Below are 23,128 nucleotides of genomic sequence, written 5' to 3' on the forward strand. Positions count from 1 at the left end.
ATCCTCTTCAGTGAAGTGCCTGTGCGTGTCTTTTGTGCGTCTTCTAATTGGATGCAATGGTGTTCAGTGTCTGAGAGTTCTTTGGACGTTCTAAATACAAGTCCTTCGTCAGATATGCGATTTGCAAATGTTTCCTCCCAGCCTTTAGTTTGTCTTTTTTACAGGGTCTTTCACAGAACAAAAGTTTTTTTTTTTTTTTTTTTTTGAGACGGAGTCTCGCTGTGTCTCCCAGGCTGGAGTGCAGTGGTGTGATCTCGGCTCACTGCAAGCTCCGCCTCCCGGGTTCACGCCATTCTCCCGCCTCAGCCTCCCAAGTAGCTGAGACTACAGGCGCCCGCCACCACGCCCGGCTAGTTTTTTTTTTTTTTTTTTTTTTTGTATTTTTAGTAGAGACGGGGTTTCACCATGTTAGCCAGGATAGTCTCGATCTCCTGACCTCGTGATCCACCCGCCTCGGCCTCCCGAAGGGCTGGGATTACAGGCTTGAGCCACCGCGCCCGGCCTAGTTATTTATTTTTTGAGACGAAGTCTTGCTCTGTTGCCCAGGCTGGAGTGCAGTGGTGCCATCTCGGCTCACTGCAACTTCTGCCTCCCAGGTTCAAGCGATTCTCATGCCTCAACCTCCCATGAAGCTGGGATTACAGGTACGCACAACCCTTCCAGCTAGTTTTTGTATTTTTAGTAGAGACAGGGTTTCGCCATGTTGGCCAGGCTGGTCTCAAACTCCTGGGCTAAAGTGATCCTCCTGCCTTGGCCTCCCAAAGTGCTGGGATTACAGGCATGAGCCACCACACCCGGCGTAAGTTTTTTTATTTTGATAAGGCTCAAATTATCTTTTTTTTTTTTTTTTTTAAATTTTATGGATCAGGTTTTTGGTGTTGTCTAAGAATTCTGCTCAGTGCTAGGTCCTAAAGATTTTCTCATGTTTTTTTCTGGAAGTTTTACTGCTTTACATTTAAGTCCATGATCCATTTTGAGTTTGTTTTTGTTTTTGTATAAGGTGAGAGGTTTAGGTTGAGGTTCCTTGATTGCCTATGGTTGTCTGATTTACTCCAGCGCTATTTATTGAAAAGGTTATCCCCACTCCACTGTATTGCTTTTGTTCCTTAAGGCAAAAAGTGCTTTTGTTCCTTAAGGCAAAAATGGGGGAGTGCAGAATTAATTGGATATCCTTGTGTGGATCTGTTTCTGAGTTCCATTGATCTCTATTCATGATCTCAGCGACTCCTCCCAGCAACTCCTTGAGGTGGGTAGTTTAATTACCCTCATTTTACGGAGGGAAAACTATAGCTCAGTGAGGTGAATTCACTTGGCTAAGGTCACTCTGCCAGGATGTAACAGAGCCAAGATGAGAACCCAGGACTATGGTTCCAGAGGGCTGACCCTGACAGCACTTTGGGAGGCTGAGGTGGGAGGATTGCTTGGGCCCAGGCTGTCAAGGCTTCAGTGAGCCAGGTGTGCAACATTGCACTCCAGCCTGGGTGACAGACTGAGACTCTGTCCCAAAATAATTAATTAATTAAGAGGGAAGGGGCTGGGCTCCGTGGCTTAAGCCTGTAATCCTAGCACTTTGGGAGGCCAAGGTGGGTGGATCACGAGGTCAAGAGTTTGAGACCAGCCTGGCCAAGATGGTGAAACCCCGTCTGTACTAAAAATACAAAAGTTAGCCTGGGCGTGGTGGCAGGTGCCTGTAGTCCCAGCTACTCAGGAGGCTGAGGCAGGAGAATCACTTGAACCCGGGAGGCGGAGGTTGCAGTGAGCTGAGATCATGCCACTGCACTCTAGCCTGGGTGACAGAACAAGACTCTGTCTCAAAAAAAAAAAAAAAAAGGAAGGAAGGAACTGGATCACTTGCCCACCCCTCAACCCCTGGCAAGGTTACATTGCACCCCTGTGGCTGTGTTAACTGTCAGGATTTACTCAAGTCACGTTGACAGAGGGCTGGCTGCCAGAGTGGAATCTGGGCAAGCAGGAACAGAGAAGGTGATGACTGCTGGGGTGGCAGCCAACAAGGCTACATCATCTGACCATCATTTTGCCCAGGCATCCTGTCATTTACCTGTCTATTGTTCCATCGGTTGGTGTGTGAGACTGACAGAGCAGGCAGGAGCTCTGCCCTGTGAGGCTCCTGCCCACAGTCCTGTCTATCTTGGTGCTTTCCTCTATGGCCAAAAGGGAAGCTCAAGCCGGCATCCCATAGCCCAACCCTGCTCCCCGTAAGGTGCCTCCCCAGAGTTAGTACCTCCAGCTTCTGCGTGGAGACACCTGAAACCACAGCTAGTCAGCTCCTCCCAAAACCCCAAACCTTTTATCTATAAAGTGAGTTATCTTCCAGGAAGAGATAATTACTTTAAAATTACTCAGATGAGGTTAAAGACAGCAATTTTATCTTCTGTACTGCCAGAGATGTTTCCCCAGAGCTGTATGTGATGAGATGCTGGGATGTCCCGATTTCCAATCAGTTTGACCAAAATTGGACAGTGATAGACATGGTCCCAAATGGGATATGGTCAGCATCCCAATGAATGGCCAACACAGGTCAGTTTGCATTGGGATGATAAAAAGTCTTGTTGGGTGGGGCACAGTGGCTCACACCTATAATCCCAGCACTTTGGGAGGCCGAGGTGGGCAGTTGCAGGCAGATCACTTGAGGAGTTTGAGACCAGCCTGGCCAATATGGTGAAACCCCATCTCTACTAAAAATACAAAAAACAGCTTGGCATCTTGGCGCGTGCCTGTCTTCCCTTGGGAGGCTGAGGCAAGAGAGTATCTCTTGAACCCTGGAAGCGGAAGTTCGCGTCACTGCTGCCCTCCAACCTAAGCAAAAGGGCAAGACTCCGTCTCAAAAAACCAAAAGTCTTGTTAGCAAGAGAAGTACATGGTTGGATAAAGTACAGGTTGTCTGATTGGGGAGAGGAGCTGAGAGATGAAACAAGGTCAAATATGCCTGACGAAAGAGGAGGGTCTATCGATTAGGTTTAGCTGCATAGTATACAAAATAGTGGTTCTGACAAGATTGTTTCTTTCCCCACATTGACGGGAAACCAGGCCCCTCCTCCTTGATGTATCGCTGTCCTTGGCCTTTTGCCCCCTGGTTCAAGGTGGCTGTTCAAGCTGTAGCCTTGAGGAGGTGGTGAGGCAAAGGCACCCGCAGCACACTGGTGAGGAGGCTTCGAGGCTGGAAGTCACGTGCGGCGCCTCCACTTTTATCTCATTGGCCAGAGCTGCAAGGGATCCTGGGACATGTAGTCTGGTGATCCAGTCTCATTGCTGCCCCAGATACAGTTGGGATTCTGTTACCAAGGAGGAAGGAGAGGCTAGTCATGGGGAGCAGCCTGCAGCGTCTGCCACTCAGACTTTCCGCTTTCCCCGGGCTCATCCTAGCCATTTTTCCTGAGTGCCGAGGATTTCACAGTGACTTTTTGGGAAAACTGAGTAAGTGCATCAACACTCCGATCTCCAGCAAGGATGGAGCCACATTTTACCAGGCAGCTAGCCAGGTGTGAAGTCAGCTAGTAAGGTGAAGATTGCTTATAGTCAAAGTTGCTTTTGTAAAACCCCTTTGATTGCTGGAAGCTGGGCCCTCAGACTTTGAGAAAAGTAAGAATTCACGTTTTGTACATCCTGTGTTTGGGCTCTGTCTTCCTCTCCTGGAAGTGTCAGAGGTCAAGGTCTGGTTGAGGGCAAGGAGGATGGTGTGTTTTTTCCTGGCAAGTGAGTAGAGTTGAGTTTTCAGAGAGTGCAGTGCTCCTTGAAACACCCCTCTACTGTGCTCAGGGCGTTGAAGCCAGGGGGTTAGAGCAGGGTCTCTGTAGAGACAGTCCTGGCTTTGAGCTGGCAGGATGACCCTGAATAAGTCAATTACTTTCTCTTTGGCATCTTGGGGGATCCCAGTTTATGACCTCACCTCCCCCTGCCAGATCCTCCCAAGTTGAAAGTACAGGTGCCAGGAGCCAACCAGGGAATTGCAATATCAACACTTTTTTTTGTTGGTTTTTTTTTTTTTTTTTTTGAAATGGACTCTCACTCTGTCGTCCAGGCTGGAGCACAGTGGCACAATCTTGGCTCATTGCAACCTGCAACCTCCGCCTCCCGGGTTCAAGTGATTCTCCTGCCTCAGCCTCCCAAGTAGCTGGGACATCACAGGCACACACCACCACACCTGGCTAATTTTTGTATTTTTAGTAGAGACGGGGTTTTGCCATATTGGCCAGGCTGGTCTCAAACTCCTGAGCTCTAGTGATCCACCTGCCTTGGCCTCCCAAAGTGCTGGGATTACAGGCGTGAGCCACCACGCCTGGCTAATATCAACATTACTAATCGAGGCTCAGTAACTCCCCCAGAGCACAGGGCCTGTGTCAGTGAGGTACTTCTGGCTGAAGCAACCAAACTTTGGCTCAAACATTGTAGGAATTTGTTATCTCACAGAAAAGGAAGTTAAGGAGCAGGGCAGGTTCCAGGGAGGGTGAACCCAGCTTCTTGACCACATTATCAAGGGCCAGATTCCTTCTGCCTCATCTCTTCCACCATCAGAGTGGGCCTCACCTGCAGGCTGGTAGCAGGACGGCAGCCGCAGCTTGTGATGTTAAGTCTGGACCCAGCAGCATCTGGAGGGCAAAGAGAGGCCATCTTTTCTTGTCATCCCTCTTAGGAGCAAGGAGATTTCCCAGAAGCCTCTGGGCAGACTTACCCCGTTTCAGTCAGACGGTGCTGGGTAACAGACACCTGAAAGTCTCTGTGGCTTAAATCAGCAAAGTTTATTTCTCGGCCCCTCCTCAGTTCCACTGCTGGTTGGCAGGGACCTCTCAGGACCCAGGCTCCCCAGGCAGCCAGCAACTCCCAGTCACTTCCCTGACAGCTCAGCTACGAGCGCTGGTCACATAACTCCATTCAGCCAGTCTCAAGGGACCCGGAAGTGTGTCCTGCCACCTGCTTGGAAGTAGAGAACTGGAAATGTTTTGTGGGCGTCTTAATAACTCTGACCTCCCTTCATGTCTCATCAGTCAAAATTGTGTCACAGGCCTGTCTCTGAACCAACCTGAGGCAGGGAGAAGACTTTCTACCACAACCGACTGTGATCCAGGGAGGACTGGACATTAGGAAGTGTCTACAAGATTCACCCCATGGTTGTAGACAGGGCCGCTGGGGCTGGGCGTGATGGTTCACACCTGTAGTCCCAGCGCTTTGGGAAGCTGAAGTAGGCAGATAGCTTGGGCCCAGGAGTTCGAGACCAGCCTGGGCAACATAGTGAAACCCATCTCTACAAAAAATACTAAAAATTAGCCAGGCATGGTAACATGCACCTATAGTACCAGCTACTCAGGAGGCTGAGTTGGGAGGATCGCTTGAGCTGGGAGGCAGAGGTTGCAGTGAGCTGAGATTATGCCACTGCACTCCAGCCTGGTTGACAGAGCGAGACCCCGTTTCAAAAAAAAAAAAGAATGCCACTGGGACATGAGGGCACAGTGAGAGCCTTCTACCACCACCTCCCTTAAATCCTAGCCTTGCCTGTGAGTGTGTGAAGCTGGCCTCCAGGAGGACCTCTGTCTAGGGGATAACTTTATTCCATCCACTCCCCAACCCTATGAGGTAGAAAATGTTACCTTGTGAACTGACCATGGTAGAACAGGCAGAGTTCTAGCCCATCAGCCAGGTGTCCCAACTTACCATGTGTCAGGAGTCAGCCCATGGCTAAACACTGGGCATGACGGGGCATCCTTCAGTCCTGAGAAGGGCTTACTGTTATTGCCTCTTGACAGCTAAGGAAACTGAGGCTCGGGGCTAGGAAGTGGCTGCATCTGTCTAAGCAAGAGGCCATGGTGAGGTCTGAAGCCCCAATTGCCCAACTCAGGGCCTGCTGCACCCATGAGTGCTTCCCTAGCCTGCTGTCTCCATCAGAAAGCAAGGCAGCCCGAGATAAGCCTGGGGCTGTAGCTGCTGGGGACGTTCACCCCATGTCACAGCCAGAAAACAAGACCCCTGAGAGGAGCCCAGGGGTAGGGCTGTCGGCCCAAGCGGCCTCTGCCCCCTCCTTCCCCGAGGAACCCGCCTTGCCCCACCACCACCAGCTCCCTGGCAGGCTTCCCAGGCGAGACTCTCATCCTGGACCCGCAGCTAATAGCACGTTTCCAGGCTTACTCATCCAGCCTTGCTAACAGCTTTCTCTCTGTCATCCACGGCGGAGCCTCCCATGTGTCTAAAACCCCACTGGCAAGCAAGGCTGAGGCTCAGGTGGTTTTTGACACAGGCTGGTCTTTCACCCTGGGCACGTCTCCTCTCGTCCCCTGCAGGTACACGGCTGCCCCACACCCCCTGCTATCTCTTGATCCCCACTTCAGCCACGATGGGACGTCCAGCGGCGACTCCTCTTCCGGCGGCCTGACAAGCCAGGAGAGCACCATGGAACGCCAGAAGCCAGGTAGGGCCCCCACCAGCTACTGTGCCCACCCGCCCACCTCACTCCACAGGACCTCTTACTTAGAGCTTGACAGGCGACACTCCCCCTCCTGTCAGTGACAGATAAAACACGAAAGAAAGCTGTAAGCGCCACGTGTAAGACTAGAGAGGGCACCCAGGAGAGCAGCGGAACCAGGGAGCGAGATCCTTATCCGTCCAGACGAGGCATCGGCAGGTTTCGTCTGCTCCCGCTGATAAGGCCGGAGCCAGCGTGCAGCTGTGTGACACAGAGCTGGGAGCCACCAGGGAAGGTAGCTGAAAAAGATTAAGCATGATGCTCTCAGGAGCAGGACTGACTGCGTCCTGTGGCTTTTCATTACATAAACCCTCCTATGTTGTTTTCAACTTTTATGGACATACAGCACATGTTAAGAACCCACATGGCTGGGCGCAGGGGCTCACGCCTATAATCCCAGCGCTTTAGGAGGCCGAGGTGGGAGGATCATCTGAGGTCAGCAGTTCGAGACCAGCCTGGCCAACATGGTGAAACCCTATCTCTACTGAAAATACAAAAACTACCCGGGCATGGTGGCACGTGCCTGTAGTCCCAGCTACTCGGGAGGCTGAGGCAGGAGAATCACTTGAACCTGGAAGGCGGAGGTTGCAGTGAGTTGAGATCATGCCACTGCACTCCAGCCTGGGTGACAAAGCAAGACTTTCTCATAAAAAAGAGGCCAGGCCAAGGCAGGTGGATCATTTGAGGTCAGGAGTTCGAGGCCAGCCTGACCAACATGGTGAAACCCTGTCTCTACTAAAAATACAAAAATTAGCCAGGTGTGGTGGTACATGCCTGTAATCCCAGCTACTGGGGAGGCTGAGGCAGGAGAATTGCTTGAACCTAGGAGATAGAGGTTGCATTGAGCCGAGATTGATGCACTCCAGCCTGAGCGACAGAGCAAGACTCTGTCTCAAAAAAAGAAAAGAGAAGAGCCCACATGATGAGTGCATAGCCTGATAATCTATCACAGAGTGGACACACCCAGGCGGGAAACAGAACATGGCTAGCCTCCCCAAACGCCCATTCCCCTCCCAGTTAGTATCCCCAAAGGAACCCTGTCCTACTTCTCATAGCCTGAGCTTTGCCTGGTTTTGAATTTCATGGAATACAGAATCACACTGTGTCTATTTTGTGTATGTGTGTCTGGTTTCTGTCACTCAGTGTTACACTGGTGACAGCCAGCCCTGTGAATGCACAGTGTATCGCAGTATCTGAGCGGTATCCCCGGTTGTCTGAATGAGGCACAATGTATTGCCACATCCTGGTGTTGATAGACATTTGGGTTGTTTACAGTTGGGACTGCCTAGAGCAGTGTTGCTGGGAACATTCTTGTGCCTGTCTTTTGATGAACATATGCTCACATTTCTGTAGGGTATACACCTGGGAGTGAAATTTCTAGGTCATATGTTTAACTTTTTTATTTTATTTTATTTTATTATTATTTATTTTTTTGAGACAGAGTCTCACTCTGTTGCCCAAGCTGGAGTGCGGTGGCGCAATCTCAGCTCACTGCAACCTCCGCCTCCCAGGCTCAAGCGATTCTCCTGCCTCAGCCTCCCGAGTAGCTGAAACCACAGGCATGCGCCACCACTCCCGTCTAATTTTGTATTTTTAATAGAGACAGGGTTTCAACATGTTGCCCAGGCTGGTCTTGAACTCCTGACCTCAAGTCATCCACCCGCCTCAGCCTCCCAAAGTGCTGAGATTACAGGTGTGAGCCACCGCACAGGGCCAGTATGTTTAACTTTATAAGAACATGCCAAACTGTTTCCCAAAATGACAAAGCATCTTATACTCTGTCCAGCAACATGTGAGAGTTCTAGTTGCTCTATGCCCTCACCAGCCTCTGTGTTTCATTTATTCCAATGGGCAGGTGGTGCCGTCACATTGTGGTTTTATTTATTATTTTTTAAAAACATTTTTTGTAGAGACAAGGTCTTGCCAAGTTGCCCAGGCTGGTCTCGAACTCCTGGGCTCAAGTGATCCTCCTACCTCGGCCTCCCAAAGTGGTGCTGGGATTACAGGCACGAGCCACCGCACCTGGCTGACATTGTGTTTGTAATTTGCGTTTTTCTGAAGACTGCTGAGATTGAGCATCTTCTCAATGTTTCTTCCCCATTATTAATCAAGTTGTGAACTACTCAGATGAATATTTTAAACATAATTCCATTGAACAAACCTGTAGCCCCTTTGAAGTCTGAGAACTAGCAGTTGAATGGGCAAGATGGATTCAGAAGGAAGCAAACAAATAAGCAATGTTAGAAAGCGGTGACGTCAGAGTGGGAGGGGTGGAGATGTCCTCTTAGGGAGTGTTTGAGAATTTCCAGGCAGCTGGCAGAGCTGACCCCATCAGCACACCAGCTCTCCCAGCTGCTGTGGGGTACGGAAGAGGCTGCATGCCCCAAGATTTGTGGCCTGGAGAATTCCTTAGTGTCTCAGCCCATGGTTCTCTTAAACCAGAGACAATGTCACACCTATAATCCCAGCACTTTGGAAGGCCGAGGGGGGTGCGGATCACCTGAGGTCGGGAGTTTGAGACCAGCCTGGCCAACTTGGTGAAACCCCGTCTCTACTAAAAATACAAAAATTAGCCAGGTGTGATGGTGCATGCCTGTAATCCCAGCTACTCGGGAGGCTTAGGCAGGAGAATCACTTGAACCAGGGAGGCAGAGGTTGCAGTGAGCTGAGATCGTGCCATTGCACTCCAGCCTGGGTAACGAGAGAGAAACTCTGTCTCAAAAAAAAAACAAAAAACAAACCAGAGACAGCGGTTGGGCTTCAGGGAAGCAGGTGGAACTGCTGGGGCCTCAGCCTCTTTGCTGCCTCCAGGGCGTGCGTGGTTTGCTCCTGTCCTCAGCACACTTAATCATGCCTGTCACTGCCCCTAATTCTGTCATCTTTGCTCCAAGACAGATAGATTTGGATCCCTTTTTTCCTTTTTCCTCACCAAGTTCAGAAAAAGAGAAAAGTGTTGCTTGGCTATTTTATTACACACCAAAGTAGAAAATGGGGAGGAAATGTCTCCCGCATACACCATGGGCCCCAGATAAGAAACTCACTGTTGCCCTTCCCTTCCCTCTTCCGTCTCCTGGAGCTTGGCTCCCCACTCACTTCCTTGACCTTGTTATAGTTGACTCCTAAAGTTGCTGCTGCCACACACACACGCCCACACAGATCAGGGAAATCTGTTTAGAAATCATCGTGAGGCCGGGCGCGATGGCTCACGCCTATAATCCCAGCACTTTAGGAGGCAGTGGCGGCTGGATCACTTGAGGTCAGGAGTTCAAGACCAGCCTGACCAACATAATGAAACCCCACCTCTACCAAAAATACAAAAATTAGCTGGCATGCACCTGTAATCCCAGCTACTCAGGACGCTGAGGCAGGAGAATCACCTGAACCCAGGAGATAGAGGTTGCAGTGAGCTGAGACCATGCATTGCATTCCTCGGAGACAGACTAGGACTCCGTCTAAAAAATAAAAAAAGAAATCATTGTGAGGTCTAGAATGTATTCAAGACCCAGAAAAAAGGTCGGGCACAATGGCTCACACCTATAATCCTAGCACTTTGGGAAGCTGAGGTGGGAGGATTGCTTGAGGCTAGAAGTTCGAAACCAGCCTGGGCAACCTAGCGGGACTCTGCCTCTACAAAAAAAAAAAATAGCTAGGTGTGGCAGTGCGCACCTATGGTCCCAGCTGCTCAAGAGACTGAGGGGTAAGGATGGCTGCAGCTTGAGGCTGCAGTGAGCCGTGATCCACTACACTGTAGCCTGGGTGACAGAGCAACACCGTCTCAAAAAAAAAAAAGGTAGTTCACTACAGATGGCAAGGATCAGGCTTCGCAGCAAATGTGGGGGTTTGCCCAGCCCCGATGGAGCGAGCCGTCCTAATAACAGCCGCACGGTTTTGTGGACTGTGCGGTGTGCAGCGCTGCACATGCGTTCGTGTTTAGTCGTCTCAGGAACGCGCCAGAGTAGGCACTGCGACTGCCCCTGGTCAGAGAGGAGGACGATGAGGCACAGAAAGGTTGTCACTTGTCCCAGGTCACTAAGCGGGATATGAACGGAGCCCTGTTGGGTCCCAGGACCCCCCCGTAAGCTCCACCCACAACCCCTTACCCATAGAGTGTGAGCGTTTCCCAGGCCTCAGAGCACCCAGGTTGGGAAGGTGCCTCCAGGGTCACTGGCTGCCCTGAGACTGTGCCTGGCCCAGGGTTTTAGCGTATCTCTCACGCTGTCCCCTGCCCAGCATGTCGAGGTTGCGGTAGGAAGGCCAGCAGGTCACTGAGGGCTGATCCAGAGAACCAGGATCAGGGCCTGCTGAGGGCAGAGCTGGGGCAGGAGAATGCAGGGGCAGCCAGGATGGCAAGGAAGCTGGCCTTCCACCTGTGCATGCATTCAACTGATGATGCCACCAGGCTGGGTGCCAGGGATACCGGGTGAGCCCGGCAGGCATGTTTTCTGTCTTCTTGGAGCTGACAGTCTGGTGGGAGAATTGGATAATAACAGGGACACGATGATGATGAAACATCAACAGTAATGCTGAGTGTAATGTGGAAACTAGGCCAGGCGTGGTGGCTCACGCCTGTAATCCCAACACTTTGGGAGGCCAAGGCGGGAGGATCACTTGAGGTCCGGAGTTCGAGAGCAGCCTGGCCAACATGGTGAAACCCCGTCTCTACTAAAAATACAAAAATTCGCTGGATGGGGTGGCAGGTGCCTGTAATCCCAGCTACTCGGGAGGCTGAGGCAGGAGAATCACTTGAACCCGGAAGGCGGAGGTTGCAGTGAGCCGAGATTGTGCTGCTGCACTCCAGCCTGGGCAACAGAGCAAGTCTCTGTCTCAAACAAACAAACAAAAAAGTGGAAACTGTCATAGCCTGCAGAAAGACATTGACAGGGTTTGGGGGGCATCTCTGAGCAAATCACATTTCAGGTGAGGCTGGAACAATGCGAAGAAGTCAGTGGGAATGAGAACATTCCAGGGAAAGTGAACAGCTAGTCGGAGACCCTGAGGTGGTGGCGACGAGGCCCATGTGTCAGGGAGGGAACAGGGGCAGAGTATGTGGAGCCTCGTGGGCCACAGGGAGGCCATTGTCCTGTACTGAGAGTGGGACAGGAGCCGCAGGTCTCAGTCTTCTGTGCAGAGGAGGGGCAGGATCTGACTCGGGTGTTCCCAGGGCCCCCCTGGCTACAGATTACTGTCAGGTGGGGTGAGAGCAGGACCAGGTGGGGACAGAGGAAGGGGGAGATACGCGGTTCTGGATATAGTATTTTAAAGGCAGCGTTAGGCCGGGCGCGGTGGCTCAAGCCTGTAATCCCAGCACTTTGGGAGGCCGAGACGGGTGGATCACGAGGTCAGGAGATCGAGACCATCCTGGCTAACACAGTGAAACCCCGTCTCTACTAAAAAATACAAAAAAACTAGCCGGGCGAGGTGGCGGGCGCCTGTAGTCCCAGCTACTCGGGAGGCTGAGGCAGGAGAATGGCCTGAACCCGGGAGGCGGAGCTTGCAGTGAGCTGAGATCCGGCCACTGCACTCCAGCAAGGGGGACAGAGTGAGACTCCGTCTCAAAAAAAAAATAAAATAAATAAAATAAAATAAAGGCAGCGTTAACCAAATTTCCTGATGATGCCTAGTTGTGGGCATGAGAGAAGTCAAGGATGCCACAGGGGTTTTGGCCACAGCAGCTGAAAGGAGAAGCCATGAACTGAGCAGGAAAACCGTGGGAGACGCAGGTTTGGGGGAAGGTACAGCCCTTGACCTTGGCCTTAGCCATGTTCGGTGAGAGTGCCCGACAGATACCCAAGTGGAGATGCTGCAGGGCATCTGAGTTCGAGTCTCAAGTCAGGAGCAGAGGTCAGCCCAGAGGCAGAGCGCTGGAGTTGTCTGTGGTTTTTGAGGCCGATGTGACTGCCATGGGCTCTGCTCTGTATAAATGTGGTTTCCCAGCGTGACTGCCTGCCTCCCAGGGAACCAGCACCTTCTGGTCATATAAAGATGTCCCAAAGAGGTAAACCATCAACGGAGGCAGGGCAGGTGGACAAAGAGGCCAGCCTCCCCACTTTCTCGCATCCATGGTTCCCCAGTGAAAGCCACACAGGCAGTGACACCCTCAAGTGAGACTAGATGACGTCCAGCCAGGTCATTCTCTGCAGTGGCCCTGAGTGCTCTGCCCGGTCACCCAGGCCACCTTCCCCAGCAGGAACCTGGGCCCTAGAGTACCCTGGGCTTGCACCGGAGGTGGCAGTGTTGTGGTTGTGGGCTCAGGGGTCCCACAGGGCCTGGTGGACAGTTCTGAGTTGGGCATGTGCTTGGTGTGCGGCCTCAGCAGTGACCTCCTCCCCGTCAGCCTCAGGTCCCACTCCTGTAGTGGACATCCTAGGTGTCTCTCCTTCCAGGGCAGTTTGGGGGGTGTCCAGTGAGATAATGCCGGCCAAGTCCACGGCCCATCATTAGAACAAGGCCTCCTCCTACTGGGCACTCACTCTCTACCACTGCCAGCATTGCTGTTGTTGGTGAAACCCAGGAAGGAGGCAGGGCTTGACAGCACGGGCGCTAAACCAGGCCAGCCTGAGCCCCACGTCCTGCCTGGCCCTTTCCTACTGTGTGACCTTGGACCAGCTGCTTAACGTCCCCGAGGCTTGTTCCACATCTATTGGAGATGCTCCTGATACACACTTCACAGTGGTACTGGGAGGATACATCAGGGTGATATATGCAGAATGCTTGCGATAGCACCTGACACAGAACACGCACTTAATGGGAATTATCATTATGTTAATGATCTTGAATACCGTAGTGATCAAAAGTCAGCTTTGGGGTTAAACCACCAGCGTTCAGCTTCTCAGTTAGTGCATTTGTAATTTCCGTAGATAATATCTAAATGCCCTCCACTGGGGGTGGTCTATATATGTATGTGTGTGTGTGTGTGTGTATATATATATATATATATATATATATATTTTTTTTTTTTTTTTTTTTTTTTTTTGAGGCAGAGTCTTGCTCTGTTGCCCAAGCTGGAGTGCAGTGGCACAATCTCGGCTCATTGCAACCTCCACCTCCCAGATTCAAGTGATTCTCCTGCCTCAGCCTCCCAAGTAGCTGGGACTACAGGCATGTGCCATCACACCCAGCTAATTTTTTTATATTTTTAGGAGAGACAGGGTTTCACCATGTTGGTCAGGCTGGTCCTGAACTCCTGACCTCAAATGATCCCCTGACCTTGGCTTCCCAAAGTGCTGTTATTACAGGCATGAGCCTGTATTTTGGCGCCTGGCCAATTATTTTTTTTAAGGTCATCAAGATACTCGGTTCAGGCATACTGACTAGGCTGGAGAGGTTAAACCAGTTGACATCCACAGCAGCTGCTACTTTTTTTTTTTTTTTTGGAAACAGAGTCTTGCTCAGTCGCCAGGCTGGAGTACAGGGGCGCGATCTCGGCTCACTGCAGCCTCCTCCTCCCAGGTTCAAGCAATTCTTTTGCCTCCGCCTCCTGAGTAGCTGGGACTACAGGTACACACCACCACGCCCAGCAATTTTTTTTTTTTTTTTTTTTTTTTTTTTTTTTTTTTTTTTTTTTTAGTAGAGATGGGCTTTCACCATGTTGGACAGGATGGTCTCAAACTCTTGACCTCATGATCTACCCGCCTCAGCCTCCCAAAGTGCTGGGATTACAGGCATGAGCCACTGCGCCCTGCCTGACATCCACAGCAGCCGCTACTCTTAAACCCGCTTCACCTTTGGACCAGCAGTTCCACCAGTAGAACTCTCTGTCCCACACACAATCCTACACTTGCTCAAAGTCGCATGTAGAGGGAAGGCCATTGCAAGACTGTTGAAGCTAATGTAAATATCCATCAGTAGGAAACTGGCAGATCATTGATGTATATTCACTTGGTGCAATACTCTTAGGGTAACATCACGTTCAATTATGTGAAGACCTATTGTGAAGATATGAAGAGAAAAGCAAGTATAGATATATTACAAAGTGAAAAATTAAGTTGTAGGACAGTGTTTATTATGATTCCTTTTTTTTTTTTTTTTAAGTTATGGGCTGGGCACAGTGGCTCACACCTGTAATCCCAGCACTTTGGGAGATGGAGATGGGTGGATCACAAGGTCAGGAATTCAAGACCAGCCTGGCCAAGATAGTGAAACCCCGTCTCTACTAAAAATACAAAAATTAGCTGGGTGTGGTGGCCAGTGCCTGTAATCCCAGCTACTCGGGAGGCTGAGGCAGGAGAATCGCTTGACCCAGGAGGTTGCAGTGAGCCAAGATCACACCACTGCGCTCTAGCCTGGGTGCCAGAGCAAGATTCTGTATCAAAAAAAAAAAAAAATTATGTACATATAACCAACAAAGGATTACTACCTTGCATATGTAAAGAATTTCCAAGGCAGGTGGATCACGAGGTCAGGAGTTCGAGACCAGCATGGCCAACATGATGAAACCCTGTCTCTGCTAAAAATGCAAAACAATGAGCTGAGCATGGTGGTGCTCACCTGTAATTCCAGCTACTTGGGAGGCTGAGACAGGAGAATCACTTGAACCCTGGGCGGTGGAGGTTGCAGTGAGCTGAGATCACACCACTGCACTCCAGCCTGGGCGACAGAGCAAGACCCCATCTCAAAAAGAAAAAAAAAAAGATAGTCAAACTCATAGAAAAATGGGTGAAGGAGGCCAGGCATGGTGGCTCACACCTATCATCTCACTATCATCCCAGCACTTTGAGAGGCTGAGGCAGGAGGATCACTTGAGGCCAGGAGTTCAAGACCACCCTGGATGCTGTAGCAAGACCTGAAAAAAAAAAAAAAATTAGCCAAGCATGGTGATGCACACCTGTAGTCCTAGCTACTTGGGAGGCTGAAGCGGGAGGATGGCTTCAACCCAGGAGTTCGAGGTTATAGTGAGCTATGATCATGCCATTGCACTTTAGTCTGGGTGACAGGGATGGAGGGAAATGGGATATTGTACGGCTTCAGTGAGGCTCTCAGAACGGTGTCTGGCACATAGTATGTGCTGAGATGTATTCTCTGTTACTGAGTGTTGAACTCCAAGGCATAAATTGATGGGGTCATGCCCTGGGTGAGCAGACAGGCTGGCAGAGGGGCCGGATTCTTTAGGCCCTGGCCTGAGTCATTCCTAACCACTGGTGTGTCTCCTGTTTTCCTACAGAGCCTTTGTGGCATGTGCCCGCCCAGGCCAGGCTCTCAGCCATAGCCGGAAGCAGCGGGAACAAGCACCCGTCCAGGCAGGATGCAGCAGGCAAAGATTCCCCCAACAGGCATTCCAAAGTGAGTCTGGGCAACACCCTGCCCCACTGGGGGAGCCAGGCCTACCTGGGTGTGGCCTGGGAGCTTCATACTTGGGCACATCCTCCACCTCTGCCACCTTCCACTCAGCAGAGGAGTTGAATACTTGGTCTGGAGTTGGAAACAACCAGGTTCACATTCTGGCTCCAGCCCTCGTCAGCAGTCATCTTAGGCAAATCTCTTACCTCCTCGAGCTGCAGTTTCCTCTTTGTTCCATCAGTCATGGTAAATCAGCTGCTGTAACAGACAGCCCCGAATCTCAGTGACCTCATACAGTAGAAGTGGATTTCCCTCTCCTGTAACAGCACAGTGCAGGTATTCAGTGAGCATCTACCCACCATCCACATGGTGATTCAGAGCCCGGGCTCCCTCCCTCTTGTGGCTCTGCTCTTCCGCAGAGGTTCCAAGCCCTCTGCTAGGTCCCTGCATCTTTCCAACAGTGGAGGTGAGTGAGAGAAAAGATCATGTGGGAGGTGTTTTTTAGCCCAGGCCTGGAAATGGCATGAATCACTTCCATTCCATCATGTGGCCACACCTAACTGCAAGGGAGGCTGGGAAATGTAGTCTTACATGTCCCAGGAAGCCTGGGAAATGTAGTCCTGTGTGTCCAGGAGGAGTAGATGGTTTACAGGGGCTCTTGGCAATCTCTTTGTATCCATTCATTCAGTGGGTGTTTGACAAGCCCTTACAACACTCCAGGCATTGGGACCATGATGATGAAGAGGACAGACCAGCCCTGTCCTCAGGAAGCTGACTTCCCAGTGGGGGCAGCAAGCAGTAAGAAGATAAACAGATCTGTTGTATAAGAAAAAGCGCGGGCTAGGCATGGTGGCTCACGCCTGTAATCCCAGCACTTTGGGAGGCCAAGGCAGACAGATCACCTGCAGTCAGGAGTTCGAGACCAGCCTGGGCAACCTAATAAAACCCCATCTCTACTAAAAATACAAAAATTAGCCAGGTGTGGTGGCAGGCACCTGTAATCCCAGCTCCTTGGAAGGCTGAGGCATGAGAATAGCTTGAACCCAGGAAGCGGAGGCTGCAGTAAGCCGAGATTGCACCACTGCCCTCCAGCCTGGGCGACAAAGCGAGACTCCATCTCAAAAAAAAAAAAAAGAAAGAATGAAAAGAAAACGCACAGTCCAAGGGAGAGAGTGACAAGCACTGCATCTCGAGGATGACGTGGTCAGAGAGGGCCTTTGAGGGAGTGACCTTTGAGCAGAAACCTGGAGTGAAGGAAGGAGCAGCCCGCGAAGATCCCTCAGGGAAGAGCATTGCAGGCAGAGGGAGCAGCAGGTGCAGAGGCCCTGAGGGGGAGTGCCCAGTGTGTTCAGAGAACAGCAAGGGGGCCACCATGGCCGCAGCAACGTGATCAGGAGGGAGGGGAGATGACGTCGGAAACCGGGACCCAAGCATCAAAGCCCCGTGGGCCGTGGTGGGAACTCTCACTTGTGCCTGGAGTAAGATGGAGCCACAGGTGGGGGACATAATGTAACTCAGGTGTTCCCAGCCTCCCACTGGCTGCGCATGGGGAATAAACGGGGATGAGGGTGCAGAGAGACCAGGGAGGAGGCTGCTGCACTGGCCCCGGGGAGAGGACAGGACAGGCACGGACAGGACCAGGCGGAGCCGTGGAGCAGGAAGTGACAGGTCCCGGATCTGTGTTGAGGACGCAGGCAGCAGGGTTTGCTGTTGGGCTGGACATGAGTGAGAGCAAAAGCGGGGTCAAGGTGAGTCCACGGCTCTTGGCAGGGGCAGCTGAAAGCATGGCTGGAGTCACTGAGACAGGGAAGATGGTGCCAAGCTCAGTCTTAAATTCTCTGAGTCTGAGGTGTGGGAAGCACGTTCTGTGCGTGATGTCATTTGTTCCTCCGAGCAGTCCCGTTAGGCAGGCTTACTATCACCCTCCACTGTACAGATGTGGAAACTGAGGCAAAGGGACGGTAAATCACTTGCCCAAGGTAACACAGCCAGTAGATGAGAAGCCAGGATTTGAAGCTGTCTGGTCCCAGGGTTCAGGCCCAGGCGGAGGGAGGACCCAGCGAGGGAAGATGCGCCCCTGCCCTGGAGTCTGGGAATGACATGCTTCTCTTGCCCCTCAGGGAGAACCTCAGTACTCAAGTCATTCCAGCAGCAACACCCTCTCCAGCAACGCATCCAGCAGCCACAGTGACGACCGCTGGTTCGACCCCCTGGACCCCCTGGAGCCGGAGCAAGACCCCCTCTCTAAGGGTGGCTCCAGCGACAGTGGCATCGACACCACCCTCTACACCTCCAGCCCCAGCTGCATGTCCCTGGCCAAGGCTCCACGGCCCGCCAAGCCACACAAGCCCCCTGGAAGTATGGGCCTTTGTGGCGGGGGTCGTGAGGCCGCCGGGAGGTCCCACCACACAGACAGGCGGCGGGAGGTCTCCCCTGCCCCCACAGTTGCTGGCCAAAGCAAGGGCTACCGACCGAAGCTGTACTCCTCCGGCTCCAGCACCCCCACGGGACTGGCAGGGGGCAGCCGAGACCCACCGAGGCAGCCCAGGTAAGCTCTTGAACCTAGTCTGGGTTCTGGCCACTTTCCACTTCTGCCAGTTGTACTTCTAGGGTCCTGATGGTGGGGTTCTCCTCCCCAGAAACACACTCACGGATGCATGCGCCTAGTCACTGGTTTGCTGACAGAATTGGGGTGCTCATGGACCTCTGCCTTATTGCCCATCCATCAGCCTTCAGGGACCCCAGGTGGAAGGAAAGAAACCCCTGGCCTTCTGTCTGTTTTCATCTGTCTCTGGTTCTCTCTGACCCCCTGTCTCTTTTTTCTTTGCTCTCTGCTGAGACCAAAAGTTTGTATGCTTTCTCAAGGGTCACAGACTGTATCTGTTAGAGTGCATTTGACTGGAGGCAATAGGAAACCTGACCCACTATGGCTTAAACAAATAGAGGTGTAACAAACAGTCCCCTGACATGAAGTCCAGGGAGGGCACAGCCAGGTTAGTGATGCGGCTCATGGAGAGCCTCAAGGATTGGCGCTCTGTATCTCCCTGCGCGGCATCTTTACCGTGCTGGCTTATGTCTCCCTGCCTTGAGATGGAGCTGTGGTGTCTGTCGAGTGGCAGTCGGGGGCAGAGAACAGAGGGAAAGGTGGCAGCCTCCAAGCACCTTTCCCTTCCTATGGAGAAAGCAAGCACTTTTCCCCTTCAGCAGCTGGCGTCACGGGGCCATCCCAGCTACAAGGAGGTCTGGAAGGTCATGGTTTGGCCTTCCAGGCTCTACAATATAGGGCGATGGTCCCCAAAGAAGCCGTCGAAGGCTTGTTCAGCCCAGCTGCTGGGCCCCACCCAGAGTTTCTGATTCAGTAGGTCGGAGCGGGAGACCTGAGAACACGCATTGGTGTTTTTTGTTTGTTTGTTTTTTAGATGGAGTTTCATTCTGTTCACCAGGCTGGAGTGCAGTGGTGCGGTCTCGGGCTCACTGCACCCTCCACCTCCCAGGATCAAGCGATTCTCCTGCCTCGGCCTCCCGAGTTGCTGAGATTACAGGTGCCCACCACCATGCCCAACTAATTTTTGTATTTTTATATTTTTAGTAGAGACAGGGTTTCACCATGTTGGCCAGGCTGGTCTCAACTCCTGACCTCAAGCGATCCGCCCACCTCAGCCTCCCAAAGTGCTGGGATCACAGGTGTAAGCCACCGTGCCTGGCTGAGAATATGCATTAAGTTCTCAGTAGATGCTGATGCTGCTGGTCCCAGAGACCACACTTTGAGAGCCGCTGGTAGAGAGGCAGACAGGAGTAAGAGAGAAAGAGCAGGCATTGGCCGGGCACGGTGGCTCACGCCTGTAATCCCAGCACTTTGGGAGTCCAAGGCGGGTGAATCACGAGGTCAGGAGATCGCGACTATCCTGGCCAACGTGGTGAAACCCCGTCTCTACTGAAATACAAAAAAATTAGCCAGGCATGGTGGCGGGCGCCTGTAGTTCCAGCTACTCGGGAGGCTGAGGCAGGAGAATCGCTTGAACCCAGGAGGCAGAGGTTGCAGTGAGCCGAGATCGCGCCACTGCACTCCAGCCTGGCAACAGAGTGAGACTCTATCTCAAAAAAAAAAAAAAAAAAAAAAAAAAAAGCAGGCATTGGCCAGCCAGCAGCCTGGAGTCCCAACCACACACACTGACGTTCTGATGGAGGCGGTGAGCCACCTTCTAGAAAAGGGCACAGAGATGGGAAAAGTATTTCACACAAACAGAGCTCAGCCTCATCCTTGGACCCCCTTAGGGTGCTGCGACCCCAGCAGGGCTTGCTGTGCTGTAGTGTTCAGTGCCAGCCCCTGAGTCCACAGCTCCACATCCCTTCCTGACCATGCCTGAGGTGGGCTAACCTGAATCCCCGATTCCTATCAGGGCTCAGAACCTGGTTGGTGCAGGGATCTTCCTCTCCAGTGGCTCCCTAAACCCTTTGCCAGTCCTCAAACCCCAGCCTCTCTCCACACAGGACACCTACACACAGGCAGCCAACTCAGACTTCTGACCACAGTCTGCAGTAGAATTGTGTCCATCTACACAGAAATATTTATGTTTAAAAAAAAAAATAGCTTTGTGCCGTGGCTTACACCTGTAATCCCAGCACTTTGGGAGACCGAGGCAGGCAGATCACAAGGTCAAGAGATTGAGACCATCCTGGCCAACATGATGAAACCCCATCTCTACTAAAAATACGAAAATTAGTTGGGCGTGGTGGTGCACACCTGTAGTCCCAGCTACTTGGCAGGCTGAGGCAGGACAATCGCTTGAATCCGGGAGGCAGAGGTTGCAGTGAGCAAAGATCACACCACTGCATTCCAGTCTGGCGACAGAGCGAGACTCTGTCTCAAAAAAAAAAAAAAAAAAAAAAAAAGGTGAAGCAGTGGTTTCCAAAATAATTCTTAATCTGTGTGTGATACACTTTGATCCAGTCTACTGTATCTAAAAATGTTTAATGCCAATCAATCCCCACTCAAATGATGTCATGGCTTACAGTGTTCTCTGACAGATTTGAAAACTGCTGTGTTTGAGTGACTGTAATGTCAGCACTTCCCCGGGCACACCGTGATCCAAGGATCTCCTTGCGTCAAAGAGCCAGAAGAGGGGCTGAAGGAGGAAAGAGGAGATAGAGAGAGAGACTGTCTGAGTGTTTTAGATCTCTGTTCATCTCCCTAGACAAGTGGCTGTTTGTTTTTTAGAAACAGGTCCCGCTCTGTCACCCAGGCTGGGGTGCACCAGTACAATCATAGCTTACTGCAGCCTCGAACTCCTGGGCTCAAGTGTTTCTCCCGCCTCAGCACCCCCAAGTAGCTGAGACTACAGGTGCGCACCCCCAGGCTCAGCTAATTTTTTAAGTTCGTTAGTAGAGAAATGGTCTCACTATGTTGCTCAGGCTGGTCTCAAACTCCTGGGCTCAAGGGATCCTCCTACCTAGACCTCTCAAAAGTGCTGGGATTACAGGCATGAGCCACCACACCTGGTGACGAGTACCTCTTAATCTTTTGAACACATGGGCTCTTTTGAATGGCTCATTCATTCATTCATTTATTCCATTCATAAGTATTCTTAGGGATTTGCTCTGTCCCAGACACTGTGCTGGGAACTGAGAGAAATCACAAGCACATTTGGATGAGGCCCCCAGGCCTCCCCACCGTCCAATGAGGGAAACAGATGAGAATCAGATTGTCACTGAGACGAATGAATAACTGTGCCCACTGGGGTCGAGCGCGGTGGCTTACGCCTATAAACCCAGCACTTTGGGAGGCCAAGGTGGGAGGATCACCTGAGGTCAGGAGTTCAAGACCAGCCTGGCCAACATGGTGAAACCCCGTCTCTACTAAAAATACAAAAATTAGCCAGGCATGGTGGTGGGCGCCTGTTATCCCAGCTACTCAGGAGGCTGAGGCAGGAGAATCACTTGAACCTGGGAGGTGGAGGGTGCAGTGAGCCGAGACTACGCCACCGCACTCCAGCCTGGGGAATAGAATGAGACTCCATCTAAAAAAAAAAAAAAAAAAAAAAAAAACAACCAATGCGTTCACTCCAGCCTGGGTGACAGAGGAAACTCTGTCTCAAAAATTAAATAAATAAATAAATAAAACACTGTGGGGAGGGGGGAACCTGTCCCACGAAGAGGGACATGAGACCAAGAAAGTCTACACCAGGGGTCTCAGGTCTCCGTTGTGGTAGCCCCCGTTCCAGGCACGGAACTACCACCTTAGTGAACCCAAACAACTGGGAGGATTTGAAATCCGAGACATAAAGACAGCCAGGCCTGGAGTAGACTGTGGCTGAGATGGGAGGGTGGGTATGAAATCATACTGTGTCTAAGGAAAGGATCTGCTGAACCCAGAAATGAAAGGAATGAAATGGGAGAGGAGCCCGCTGCAAAAGAGGGCCCTGCGGTTGGGAGCTTTAATTTGCATACAGACAATTGATGCTAATTGCAAATCATTCTTATCTACTCATTAAAGCTGCTTCCTGAAGTTTTCTCCTAGGCAACCAGGCTTGAGAGTGGCGCAGCATTTCCCAAAATGGGGTGCTTGAGGTGATTTGGGTGGTGCGGGGAGGAAAATATTTTATTTTAAATGGATATATGCTTGCTTTAATGAGTATTAGAAAAAACTGTTTGCAACTCACCCCCTGATTTTACAGACACCACCTTGGACAAGTCAAGGAGAAAATAAAATGAGTTGATTTAAAGAACTATATCCAGGCTGGGCTCCATGGCTCACGCCTGTAATCCCAGCACTCTGGGAGGCCAAGGCCAGGGGTTCCAGACCAGCCTGACCAACATGGTAAAACCCCATATCTACTGAAAATACAAAAATTAGCCAGGCATGGTGGCGCATGCCTGTGGTCCCAGCTATTCTGGAGGCTGAGGCGGGAGAATCGCTTGAGCCTGGGAGGCAGAGGTTGCAGTGAGTTGAGATCGTGCCGCTGCACTTCAGCCTCAGCAACAGAGCAAGACTCAGTCTCAGAAAAAAAAAAAAAGAAACATATCCATGTGGATAAGAGTGTGACCTTCAGTGTCAGCCCACCTGCGTTCAATCCCTCCCTCAGCCACTTCTTGGCTGTGTACCCCCCGGGCAAGTGACTGAACTTCTCTGGGCCTCAGTTTCCTCATCTGTAAAACTAGGGATAAACCACATCCCTACCTCATAGGGATGTGGTGAAGATTGAATGTACCCTTAGAACAGTGCTTGGACTTGAAGACTGCCTGTTGGAATCATGGGGTATGAGGGGGTATTTGAAAAACACACAAAAATGAGGCCTTGCCTCAGATTCACAAAATCAGAGTATCTCCCCTGGTCCAAGCCCTGTTACAGGCAGTGTTGGGGGCACAGCAGTGACTGAGGGA

General features: G+C 51.4%; 2 protein-coding genes across 5 annotated transcripts in view; both read left to right on the forward strand.

The window, feature by feature from the left end:
* Positions 1 to 23,128, forward strand: part of SIPA1L3 (signal induced proliferation associated 1 like 3) — a 308,993-nt gene that overhangs the window by 244,653 nt on the left and 41,212 nt on the right. For all 4 annotated transcript variants that reach the window (XM_050768874.1, XM_050768873.1, XM_050768876.1 and 1 more), the window contains exons 13-15: positions 6,291 to 6,418; positions 15,633 to 15,751; positions 17,869 to 18,296. In XM_050768874.1, the coding sequence (XP_050624831.1) occupies positions 6,291 to 6,418; positions 15,633 to 15,751; positions 17,869 to 18,296 (675 nt within the window). The remainder of the gene's footprint in view (positions 1 to 6,290; positions 6,419 to 15,632; positions 15,752 to 17,868; positions 18,297 to 23,128) is intronic.
* SPINT2 (serine peptidase inhibitor, Kunitz type 2) overlaps positions 1 to 23,128 on the forward strand; it is a 230,800-nt gene that overhangs the window by 75,192 nt on the left and 132,480 nt on the right. The gene's annotated exons all lie outside the window — the stretch shown is intronic.

Source organism: Macaca thibetana, chromosome 19, assembly GCF_024542745.1.
Source record: "Macaca thibetana thibetana isolate TM-01 chromosome 19, ASM2454274v1, whole genome shotgun sequence".
In the NCBI taxonomy this organism is placed as follows: Eukaryota; Metazoa; Chordata; class Mammalia; order Primates; family Cercopithecidae; genus Macaca; species Macaca thibetana.